The sequence below is a fragment of the Pollachius pollachius genome (assembly GCF_949987615.1).
Source record: "Pollachius pollachius genome assembly, chromosome: 19".
In the NCBI taxonomy this organism is placed as follows: Eukaryota; Metazoa; Chordata; class Actinopteri; order Gadiformes; family Gadidae; genus Pollachius; species Pollachius pollachius.
In genome coordinates, this window is record NC_136952.1 from 5980753 (window position 1) to 5994272 (window position 13520).

The following is a 13520-nucleotide window of genomic DNA, read 5'->3' on the forward strand; positions in this document are numbered from 1 at the left end:
AAACTCTTTGCAAAACAAGACAGTAACTTGAGAGGCTGCATCTTGAGTGGTTACATTTGAAACCCGGACATATTTTGTTTTACTGTTTCCATGAGGAGCATAGAGGTGTTGTTGTTCTTTTTTGATTGTTAGATTTTTTGTTTTGTTTGTTTTGCTGGGATAGGAAGGGTTTTTTTGGGGGGGGGGGGGGGGGGGGTGTCTCCCTCGATCTAGTAGGGAGTGAAGCGACTGCACCCTCCTCTGTAAAGGCTAGCCTGCAACATCAAAGATGAAAAAGCGCCAATCAGTATTCAATATAGGAACCTTGGCTTATATCATTAATATTAGATCATCTTTACCCTTAAGAAAAGTTCCTCCCTTTTTTCCGGTAGAATACACTCTTTTTGAGTGTTTTGTTTTTCGATATAAAGTTGACCGAGAAGTTGGATTCAGTCGAAGGAGTAAGTTGCTGATCGTGGGATTTATGATTTGTGTTTTTTCCTAGCACTGGGAAAATCTGCTACTCTATGTTGCTTACTTTTTTAAATTGTTCGAACTAGTGGAAGTTAAATAGCCAACTAGGAGATAATTAAAATCCTCTATAACCTCTTATTTGTTTTTTTTAATCACTAATTTCAGACTTAACCTTTATTTACGTGGCACAAGGAAAGCCAAAAATGCATGCTAATGCTAACTGCTTAGCTGACACTAGCAGCTGACTGCAACACTCGGCAGGATAACAATATTGCCTTGCTTCTCAGCGGTTGGTTGGGGTATCAACCAACAGGGTGTCCCTTTAAATAGGTCAATCAAAAGCACCCTTGCAGCTCATAAAATATTCTTTTTAATCTTACGGAGAACACACTGTGGTGTCCTTGCTCTCTTACTGCCTCGCCGTGCTAGCTGACAGAGAGGTGATGTTGTTGCTCTCCCCTCAGCTGGATTCATACTGCTCTCCAGACGCTAGCCGGGCCCATCCATCAAAGGCTGCTTCTCGGGCTAGCGGAGAGCTCTGCTCTTAAGAAGCCGCAGAAGAAGAAGAAAGTCGAGCTAGAGCCCGGCATACATTATCCTCTCCGACTGACGCTCAGCATAGAGGCTTCAACACTAACCTCACAGGAACTAATTAGCAAACCAACTTTAAACTCTGGAACTGCTAATAATAATAATAAGGATAAGAAGTTTGTCTTGGGTTTTTAAGACACAAAGGCAGCATGCATTGGATTTGATTTAACTTTATGCTAGCCCCTAGAAATCTTGCTTACTGATTGGTCATATCATTAGAAAGACCACAATAACTGACTGGATCTGTTAGAGCTAATGACTTCATATAGAAAGTTGGTGGATGTCTACGGGGTTTAGCGAGTCGAGGTTAGTTTGTCTTTAAATAGGCCGCCAGATTACATCCGAGCGAGGGAAAAAGGGAGGACAATTCTGAAGAAAGATAAGACGAGAGTAAAGTTATACGGTGCAACACAGGCCACAGTTTTAATTAAGTAAATGAAGAGGAAAAAAATGGTCGTAATTAATGAAGGCTTTTAGCTAGCAGCTGTACGCGAGGACAGGGGGGGGGGGGGGGGGGGGGGGGGGATGGGGGCTTTGTGGAGGGGGGTTGAAATGTGTATTTCCAACTATCACTATCATGTCAACAGACTGCTCTGGAACATTCTAAGCCAATCAGCATCTCAGCCAACGCTGGTACTATAAAAACATGGTACATGTATATTTGAGCATATATGTACATGTATATATCTATGTCCTCTCTTCTTTTCTTTCTATATGTTTTGGTCAATCCTCCTTTTAACTTTTAGTCTCTCATGGCACGTCAAAGCATTTACGAGATGTTTCTGAAATCTTTGAAGAAAATCCCTATTTGCACACTCCGCGAAACAAAACCAATTGCACTTCCATTATTCTTTCCTCTCACATCTTAATATGGGCGCTCTTTTAGTAATTTCGACGAATTTTCAGTTGTTTTTTCATCTTTGATGTTAGCTGCAAAGCTAGCTAAAAACAAACATTAACCATTCGACTATCTCCCTTTGCAAAAATATTGAAAGACCTTGTTTCTTCCTTGAGGGGAAGAATTCCAGGTCTCAGTTGGATTTTCCAGCCAATGAAATTGAACAGGGAGTTTGAGAATAAGGTTACGTCTTCTTTTTCATTTACTGAAGTGGCATGGACTCACATTCAACATTAAAACGGGTCTCTCACATAAGGGAAAACTCACAATTCATAGAAACAGTTTACTGATATACAGCCTTAACTTGTTTTAAATAACTTACCTTGCAGTGAAATTCTCAATCGTGGACATTTGATCAAACCGCTGTAAAAGCCTTTTCTTGAATATGTGACCCACATAAAGAATACATTTAACCCAAATGTATTTATGTTTAGACAACAAGAGTAGAAAGAGTTCTTACAAGAGTAGAAAAATACATTATATGCTCCAATACATTTTGTGTGAATAGCGGATTACACAAATTGCCCTACAAAAGTATTTATTTTGTCCAATTTTCTGGTCACATATTCAAAGAGAATCAGATGTCTTCTACACAGACCAACAACTCAACTTTCACAGGCTGACCTTGTGGTTCATGTGACATGTACGATGTGTCTAATTACAACAGAACAGAGAGATTAGCATGTACGCTACAACGCGATAGCCTCGTGACACAACCCTGAACTCTGCGTTCTCACATTCTGTTTTGCTGCAGATTGCTCTGGCCTCCAGCCTCTCCTAAAAGATTTAAAACGCTGGTACCAATCAGCGCTAAGGGGGGGGCGTTACGGTCCATGATGAACCGTGAGCGTCGCAGTATGCAGAATTTCAAAACAAAGGCAGTGCCCAGGGAAAGCGCAGCAATCAACGGAGCAATCAAAACGGTTTTGCATGAAATAGACGGAATAAAAGATGAACGGGAATGTGCACGGAAGGCTCTTAACAAAGGAGGCTGTGTCTTTGCTTTACTTCTGTCTCGATTTGGTACGAGTGGAGAGCAAGCATGTCACTTAGTTATTTTTCTCTGATGAGCTGGAGTTTTTAAGGTAACGTTTGTGGAAACCAACTTCAGCCTGGTTAAAGTCTTTTGCGTAACGTGTCTCTGGATGGTCTCACGAGGCTAACAGGGCAGGGCGGCCACAGGACACTGAGCGCTGGGTACTCACCATGGTGCCAACGCTGTACGTGGCGGCGGGGCCGATGGCGTGGTGATATGGGTCAGCTGTTGCATAGACTCTGCCGTAACTGGGAAAGTCCAGAAGAAGACAAAAACCAAAGAGAAGAAGGCTTTACTTACTGAAAAATACCAAAAAAAACACACCGACATTGTGGTAATGTCACAGCAATAGCGATAACGATGTTGGAATACTTCCTTAATGTTGGAAATATAACCGGCCATGGTTTCTTAAAATGTAGTTTTATTCTCGGGACCTAATTTCACTGCGAGTGTGTCTCTGAGCACGTCTGAATGGGCCAAATCAGGTATGCTCAGAGTTTTCTGCAGGTTTTGTGCGTTTTAAGAACACGACGACCTCCAACCGAATAGCTGACCCATTTTGAGTCTCGACCCCGTAGTTTAAGAAACGCTGTCTCTGTGAAATGGGAAAAATCCACAAGCATACAAGATGAGGAGGAGGGGGGATGCCAGTTATTGATGTGTGTGTGTGTGTGTGTATCATCAGAGGCGCTTGGTTGTCGATTCTAGCATGGGTCTCTGGGAGAGATCTATACTCTCCCCCCCCCTTCTCCCCCATCACCTCCCACTCCCAGCACCCCTATCCCTAATGGGCGCTAAGGTCTAATGAAAACACACTCTGTACGAATGTATCAGATGTTAGAGCAGAAAGGCCATGGATCTCAGCCATCGGACTAGTATCAACCCATTACAATTCATCAGGAGGGGGGGGGGGAAGTAGATCTGAGGGAGAGTGAAGAATAAGACAGCACGAAGATTAAAGGGGAGAGGAAAGAAAACCCCCCAAAAACAATTGCAGTTGGGCCAGTGTAGGGGAGGGGAGGATGAGGCGAGGGTTTGTGCGTCCGTGTGCGTCCGTGTGTGCGTCGGCGTGCGTGCGTGCGTGAGTGCGTGCGTGTTTCTATGTAATCGGCCTGGTAGCCTCATCCAAGTCCTATCGCGGCCAGCAGGACAGGTGCTTGAGGCCGAGCGACGCCTTATCTGCACACACACAGAGGAGAACAATAGCTGTAGACCGAGGGAGCTCGCCAGAACTCACACACCGCGGTAGGAGACGTCTCGTCTCTATCTCTCAATGCAACAGACGTTTCTTTTTTTTTGGGGGGGGGGGGGGGGGGTAATCCCAAGGCTTAACATCACCTCTACAACCCCGCAGACACAGAGGGTTGTGTGTGTGTCGCTGACCGGCAGGGACGCGGCCGTTGTGGCTGTGACGAGGAGGGGGAATGAGGGATATCACTGATCGGAGCCGTGTGGGAGTTTGGTCTGGTGGGAGCCGTCTCCACCTCCTCGTTTCTGCTCACACACGCCTGGGCTTCTTCATGGCAAGTGTCTCCTCTCCGCACGGGCACACACACACGTGCCCGCACCCACGCACGTTTGTGTGTCTTTCCCTCTCTTCGGGCCGTCTCTGGAGGGGGTTATCCCAGGCCGTTCTCCAGCAGTGGATCACAACTAATCCTCCGCCATCCACCGGCCCCTCCCCCCTGCGCTCCTCCTCCCATTCTCCTCCCTCTTTATCTCCCTCGCTCTCTCTTTCCCCTCATTACACCGGTACCAGGGGTTTAGGGGCGAGAGACAGCGGGAGAGGGCGAGAGAGAGACAGAGAGGGAGCGGTTGAGAGGGAGAGACAGAGAGAGGTAGAGGAAGAAAGAGGGAGAGAGAGCGAGAGAGAGAGAGAGAGAGAGAGAGAGAGAGGGGGTGACGGAGAGAGAGGGTGAGAGAAAGAGTCGATGGAGATAACAAGTGAGAGAGCGCCAGAAAGAGAGCGAGCGAGCGAGAGACATAGAGAGAGAGGGAGGTTTGTCTCCAGTGAGCGTCTTCGTTTATGTAGGTCTGGAGGCCGCCGATAACGCTCCACAAGTGCTCAGGAAGGAGGAGGAATTGGGTGGAGGCAGGGGAGGAGGAGAAATAGAGGAGAAGATTGGTTTTGAGTAAGGTGGTGTTGTGGAGGTGAGGGGGATTGGGGGGGGGGGGGGGGGGGGGGGGGGTTTAGCAAGCTTAGCTGGGCCGTACCAGAGGGTCGTGTTAGGGGAGCAGGCCCGGGACCCCTTTGAAATTCGGATTTCTATTGACCCAACGCTCGACTTGTTACGGAATGACTCACACACACACACACACACACACACACACACACACACACCCACACACAATAGCATACACACTTACACGTACACACACACACGCACACAGACGCAAAGACACACAAGCGCACACGTACACACAAGCACACACCCAGGCAGAAGCGCCGGTGTGTGCGCGTTCGTACCCTGGAGAGGCAGAACGCGGGCAGGGAGTCGGCGTCAGACTCTCCACTAATCTAGCCTCTGTAAGCCCTCTCTTATCCCCCAATAAATAAAAGGGGAACATTCCCACACACACCCCCCACCCCTCCACTCCGCTGCTAAATCACAACCGTTGGGAAGAAAAAGACAAAGCGAGGGGGGGGGGGGGGGGGGGGGTAAAGAGGGGAGACAGAGAAGGAGAAAAGAGAGAGAGTGGGAGAGAGAAAGAAGAAGAGAGAGGGAAGAGGGGGAGAGGAGAGAGAGAGATAGACGTTGTGAGAGAGAGAGGGAGGCAGGAGAGAGAGAGAGAGCAATAGAGAGAGAGAGAGAGAGAGAGAGAGAGAGCATGAAAGATAGATAGAAGCGAAAAGAAGGAGAATAAAATAACTCTTGCTCAGAGACAAGCTCTCTTCTATATTCCCCGCTCCTCTGTTCATAACTCCCCCCAGCGAGGCACTTGCGTCGCGCCTCTGATAAATCTTATATTATCGGGGGGCTACAGGCCCCTGCTGCGGCCCTTCCTTATCGGCCCGACACGCTCAATCTCCCCAAGATTAGCTCCCCCAGTCCCTAACACACACACACACACACACACACACACACACATGCTCACGCGAACACACACACACACGCAAACACACACATGCGAGCTCACATGCGGCCCAGTGCGCGCACGCACACACGCTCACACACACACACACATACTCACACCCGCACACACACATGCTCACACACGCACACACACACACACACACACACACACACACACACACACACACACGCACACGCACACGCACACACACACACAGGCATACATGACATGCGACAGGCGGGTGTGTGTGCGTGTGTGAGCATATGTGCGTGCACACATTGGGCCGCGTCTGAGTATATGTGTGTGTGCGTGAGTGTGCGCATCACAGACACACCGTCTCCTCCGCCAAGGCCCAGATGAGCATCTCCCCCCCTCCCCCCACCACCTCCTCTCTGAAGCGGTTTTTCGGAGGTTTCATCGTGTAATCTGTAATCAGGAGGAACGTGCTGCTGGCGGGGCTCTATGGAGATCTAATGGCCCCTAATGCCTGATTTCCATACCTGTCGCTGTAGGCTGCAGCAGCTGTGGCTGCCGGCTGGGCGTATCTGTAGGCCGCGTACCCCCCCTGAGGAGCACAGAGGAGGGTCTCAGTACCACGGCTCAAAATGGAGGGCGAGGAGTGAGGGTGTAGCACAGGGTCAACCCTGGACGTGTGCTGCGAATATTTATATCGGTATATATATAAATATCTATCTATGTATATGATTATACATCTATACCTACGTATATCTATCTATCCATCTATATATACTTTAGATACATAAACTTGGACTTGTGATGTGAGTATTTATATCTATATATATATATACCTATATCTATCTATACATCTATAGATATAGATATAGATATATAAAGTTGGGCATGTGGTGCGAGTATTCATATCTATCTATATATATATTTATATAAAACCGTATTTTTATATCTCTATCTATATTTATATATGAGTGTTTAACTTTGCAGAGGGGTTTCAAGTCGTTGGGTTTATTTTGGCTGGGGATCTCGTTTCCAGCTCCTAGAGCCATCTGGCAGAGCCACGCCGCAGCCGTACGCAGGAAGACAATATGTTCTCCGAAGCACTTTATATAGGTACATCTCCAGCTATGTATTCTATAAATGAGGAGCCTTCTGATGCTGATTGCCTCTGCGCTAAGCCTTACCACTCGGGGGAGAAGATATGATAAGAAGGACACACGATCTTAAACGATTACTTACATAGATCTCAGCGCCGTAGAAGCCATCCTGATAAACCACGCTGCTGGGAAATACGAAAAAACACAAATCGGACTTTAGAAGCATTAGACAACACACTTTTACTCTCAAGATCTATAGCCGTCTAGATGTCATTAAGTAAGCAGTATGTATGCAGTGTGTTTAATCATGGCGGCACATGCTTTAAACACAGGGCTGTTCAAAGTAGCTGGTGGGAAAACATGCTTTTGTTTTGGGCATATTTCTGTTGTAATTGTTCTCCGTGACATTCTATTACCATCTGAGGCAACGTTTCCTTCCCTCGCTCACTCCTTCCTTCACTCTGTCCTTCGTTCCTTCCTTTCTACCTTTATTCATTGAATCCTGCATTCCTTCCTTTTATTATTTCTTCCTTCCTTCCATCTAGCATTGCTTCCCTAGCACTGTCTCCGGGGCTCCTGTTCTCTGTCTGTCTCTCTCTCTCTCTCTCTCTCTCTCTCTCTCTCTCTCGGTTTCTCTCTGTATCGCCCTCTCCCTCTATCGCTCTCTCTCTCTCTCTCTCCCCCCCTCTCTCTCCCTCTCCCGGGAGTGGGCCCGCTGGACTGTGTAGTGTTCAGGTCATAGCAGTCCATTCTCCAGCCGAATAAAGAATGACACGTTAGAAAAAAAAATAAGGGAGACAAATTTGGCCATTCTGGAATCAAAGAGCAATTTTCCGCTCTATTAGAAGGTGGCCTTTTGTTTTCCACATGCCATTCTTCCATTTACTGGCACGCGTGTGTGTGCGCGCGCATGTGTGTATGTGTATATGTGTGTGTGTATGTGTGTGTTTGCTTGGTTCAACGTGATGGCGTGGCTGCGCCGTGTCAGTAGATTAGATTTGTGTGGCGGTGCGTAGTCGGCCTCTGAGACTTGTCATACGGTGTTTATTTGATTTGGTGTTTTTGGTCTCAGTTGGCTGTGTGCGTGTATCGAGTGTGTGTGTGTGTGTCTGTGCTGGTGTGTTCACATCTGTGTGTGTGTGTGTGTGTGTGTTTGTGTTGGTGTGTTCACATGTGAATGTGTGTGTGTGTTGTTATGTTCACACGTGTGTGTGTGTGTGTGTGTGTTAGTGTGTTCAGGTGTGTGTGTGTGTGTGTCTACTCACGCTCCATAAGCGGGGATGGGCGGGGGAGGGGGCGCAGCACGGAATGTGTTGTAGACGGCTCGGCCCCTCCCCCTCAGGTGTGCTCCTCTGTAGGCAACCGCCGCCCCTGTGCTGGGGTAGGGAAACCCCGTCACTGGGCAAGAGACAGAGAGAGAGAGAGGGATGGAAAGAGAGGGCACGATGAGAGAGATGGAGAGATAGAGAGACAAAGGCAAACACAATATTATCGGTTAATAAATTCTGTCTCACATCCAGCACGGAAAGCTTTTTCTGAAAACATTCAAGGAGATCTTTGCGTGGGCCGTAGCTTGTTGAGATGACAGCATCCCCACAACGGAATACGATTTTACTCACACAAAAAAAATGACAAAAGGCAAACAATGTGGTGTCGTGGTGTTAGTTTGCAATACAAACTGATTTGGCGGCAGCTAAGGGTCTGGCCTAGCGAGCGGCTGCGCTGTTTGATATGGAGATACACTGACATGCTCGCTGAAGTGCAGTAAGTATCCATGTAGGGTTTGTATTTTTGCAGTGATTTGCGGTGATCTGCACGTGGTTCAACCTGCGACCAGCAGTTAGCCAGGTGCCGGGTTCATAGCCACGTGTTGGCAGAATATGAATCCCAGCGTGTTGAAAAGTTGAACCCACAAAAAGTTGAGCCAAAGTGTCGTGGACGAGAGACGTGGTTGCTTTCCCTGAAATTCAGGGGGGAGATGGCAACCTGAGGGATGTTTTGCAGAGGGAGTTTGAAGTTTAAGGGAAGCGGGAGTCAAACCAGTGCTGAGCAGAGGCTGTCAGAGGGTCAGAAGAACAACATTCTCTTGCATGTGTTCACCTGCCCACATCACATTTTTCAGGATTGCATGATTGTACAATGTATAAACAGCTTCGTGCCAGCCCATGGAGCCGGTGGCTTAAATCTGCCAGCGTTGCAGACAAAATGAATCGGGACTGGGATCAGTGTTCGATATTTGTGTGAATGGGGCTTAAAATACAGAATGTATGGGAGCGACAGAGAGACAGACAGAGAGAGAGACACAGAAGCAGAGGACAAGGGGAAGACAGAAAGACAGTGATTTAATGAGATAGGAAGCTTGGGTCTGATGGGAGAGCCGTATGAGAGAGTAAGAGTGTAAAACAGATATGGAGGAAAACCGGGAGAGAGGGAGGAACGTCGGAATGGGATTTCAGATTTCTGCATTTGGCAACAACGACCGGCAGCAGATGGACAGCGTTGTCTATGATGGTAAACTCCCTTACACACAGACACACACACATACACACACACACACACACAGTGCACAAACCTTCACTCATACCCGGTGGGGATGATTTAAGGCAAAGAGGCAAGGGTGGCACAGTGTTGTGTGTGTGCGTGCGTGCATGTGTGTGTGTGCAACTCTGCTTGTCTCTCTGTGTTTTTGTGTGTATGTGTGTGTGTGTGTGTGTGTGCGTGCGTGCGCGTGCATGCGTGCGTGTGTGTGTGTGTGGGAGGGCGAGGCCACAGTGATAGGAGGTTGACGTTGGGTTTTCTTGGCCAAGCTGAAGGCCTCCCTTTTACCTTCAATCAGTGCAGGAAACCTTCACACACTCGGGGCACACTCATCATTATACAACCCCCCCCCCCGACATACACACATATACACACACAAACACCTCCAAGTGCTTTGAAGGTGCGCGCATAGACAACCTCAGACCCCCACTAATTCACCCCATGCATTCTCTCGCTCTCACACGGACAAACAATATATATGAGTATATGTAAATAAAATAAATAAAGAAATAAATATATATACGGCCGTACAAAAGCAGACAGCGAGACATTGCCTTCGCACACACAAAGACAAGCACACACACACACACACACACACACACACACACACACACACACACACACACACACACACACACACACACACACACACACACACACACACACACTCGCTCACTCGGGACCAAGCTGTAATTACCCACGATGCCCTGCATACAGATGAGCCGCACCTCGTAGCTAGAGATGTGGGGGCCCGGCCTGTTAAAGTCAGGTTCTGGCCCTGAACAACCCAGAGATTACAGCAGAGTGAGTCTGCCGCTTCCCTGAGAGCACACACAGAGAGAGATCTCCCTTCCCGCAGTACAAACACACTGCCTCAAGTCCTTCAGCGTTAGTCGTGGTTTTACTGGTGAGCTAATCCGCTGGACTGTATCCATGTCCAAGCTAAGGGTTTAATGTATGCAGATGCAGTAGCCGCCCGGCCGCTAGCCTACCTGGGAGATCGATCCAGACTAATGACCTGGCTGCGGAATGTCTCCGATACATCACCTGCCTACAAACACCCCCAGCAAAAAAAAACAACTTTAGCCCCACAAGTCTTGTTAACCATCCCCGTTGACTCAGCAGCATGAAACACAACACTTGGTAGAAGAGGGCCAATAATGGCACACTCTGTCACGCCTTGATCTGTACCGCCTCCATCTCTCAGTCTACCTCCTCCTGGTTGATGGAAAGGTCCTAACACGCGCACACACGCACACACACACATGCACACACACGCACACACACACACACACACACACACAAAAAAAACACATACAAACAGACAGACAGACAGACAGACAGACAGACAGACAGACAGACAGACAGACAGACACACACACACAAACGCACACACAAAGACACACACCCATACGTTCACCTCTATCTTCTATGAAACGTTATGCGTGTGTTTCCTGTGGTTTGCATGCAAGGACTCCTTCTGAGGCCCCTTCAAGGGACCAGCCCTGCTGCGTTTGTGTGTGTGTTAATTTTGTTGCGTGTTTGTTGTCCACCCGAGCAGAGTGTTGCAGTATTTTTGTGCAGAGGGTATGGGAGGAGGAGACGTGTGCGCGGGCGGGCATGTTGCTGCTAGCGTGACATATTTGAATGTGTTCTGATGATGAGCTACGGCGGCACATGCAGCAGCGATGCTGTAATAACCAATGAATCACCGCAGGCCATCGCAGCCTGACAGCCAGAGGACCCATAAAGCAAACACCACCAGACGCCCGTTATGCGAGGGCCCCCGGCCTCGTGCACGCACACACACACACACACACGGCCGCTCGTGCACACACACACACACACACACACACACACACACACACACACACACACACACACACACAAGAGGGCATGGGCAAAGGCACACACTGACATGCACACACCCACTGACAAACACACACACACACACACACACTGACATGCACACTGACACTGACACACACTCTCACACACACCCACGCACACGCACTATGATATAGCGTTTAATCGGGCAATGCAGGCAGGCATGTGGGGATTAAATTGGCCAGTGACTCGTATGTGTGTGATTTGCATTCATGGTGCATAGTGTTGTTTTTGCAAAGTGATGGGAAATGGTGGGTTTATATATTATGTGTTTGTGTGTTTGTTTGCATCGGTTGTTTGTCTCTCGGCGCCAAGGCCGGTGTCAAATCAAATCAGTTATGAAACGCAAACAAAAACTGACAAAACTCTAGATTTATGCAATTAGTGAAGTGGAATAAAGTTGTTTAAATAATACCTCAAACGTCTGTCAAAACTTGGAATAGCAAAATAACTACCTGGTGGAAGTAATAAATAAGTCGTAGTAGTTTGATGGAAGTGGGTGCCAATTTATTCGTCCTCGTCTATTTCTTCAACAAACAAGGTTTAATTTGACGAAGGCTGTGAATCCACAATCCTCCAAACACACGACCTCACCTAAACCACACCAATAAACCATCCTTTTTTCAAACGGCTGGACTTAAGACGGACTGAGAGAGCGGTCATGTGCTCCTCAGTGACTGCTTTCAGGTCTGGATGGGGGATGAACCTCCACCTCTGTCACTTCCTCCCCACTCATGACAAAAAGTGCTCCAAAATGATGAGCCCCCTTTGAGGGCTTCTGTTACAACAGACAGAGGACTGTGTGTTTTTGTGTGTGTGTGGGGGGGGGGGTTCAATGCTTTTGGAAGTGACCCCACCACTATTACCCTGTTGAACAACAGATCCTGTGGATGACGGCGTGCAAAGTGGAGGTGGGGTGGGGGTAGGGTTGGTGTCCCAGTGCTATTCCTGTTTGCAGATTCCTCAACGTGTTTCAGAGCCCCTCCCCTCGGCTACACTTTGCATTTTTATCTGATTTGTCCCAACGACGGCCGGGCAGCACTCTGCATATACTAGCTGTGGTCTGATCAGCTGTGTGCACGCACACACACACACACACACACACACACACACACACACACACACACACAAACACACACACACATACACGAGTGCAGGCACACACACATATGGCAAAGGCGCACACACACACACACACACACACACACACACACACACACACACACCTGCAAGCACACATACATGCACGCACATGCACACACATCTACCGAGCAGACATACACACACAGGGCATTCTTAGAAACAAACACGCATGCACAATGACACGCATCGGTGCACACACACAAACAGAAACACACGCACACACGTACACAACAAAGGAGTGTGTGCTTGTCTCACTTTGCATATATTCAGCGTAGGACACAGTCAATCCATCAGTATTACATTTCCTTCATTGTCCTTCATGCCCATGCGGTCTACTCCACTCTGTCACCCACACACACACACACACACACACAGTGGCACTCTCTCTCTCTCCCTCTCTCCCTCTCTCTCTCCCTTCCTCGCTCTCTCTCACTCCCTCTTTCTGTCTGGGTGTCACCCCGCCACTTCCCACCTATGATGTACACACACACACACACACACACCCTCCACGTGTTATTCTGTAAATGCTGATCCAGAACAATAAGCTAAGAGGTGCTCCGGTGGCCTCTCTCTCCTCAGGATGCCATCGCCGCAGCCGGGCCTGCTATGAGTGTAGGTCTGGCCTCCGTTCAGGCGAGAGCACACGACACGGTGCCCTGTACGGGGCTGTTCATGTATGCATATGTATGCGTACATGGGCATTTACGTGTGCCTGTGTGAAGGAGCAATATGCGTAATTTGCATTTGCATGTATATCACAAAAGCATGTGTATGCCTGCTCACCTGCGTATATGTCTTTCTGGGACCGTTTGTGTGTGTGTGTGTGTCT

At 48.2% G+C, this 13520-nt stretch overlaps 1 protein-coding gene across 1 annotated transcript in view; it reads right to left on the reverse strand.

Annotated features, from left to right (window-relative positions):
- Positions 1–209: 209 nt before the first annotated feature.
- Positions 210–13520, reverse strand: part of rbfox3a (RNA binding fox-1 homolog 3a) — a gene marked incomplete at its 3' end in the record, with an annotated part of 43197 nt that continues 29886 nt past the window's right edge. Inside the window, 5 exon segments of the mRNA XM_079757425.1 lie at positions 210–254; positions 3148–3226; positions 6554–6618; positions 7266–7308; positions 8389–8521. Of these exon segments, the coding sequence (XP_079613551.1) occupies positions 210–254; positions 3148–3226; positions 6554–6618; positions 7266–7308; positions 8389–8521 (365 nt within the window).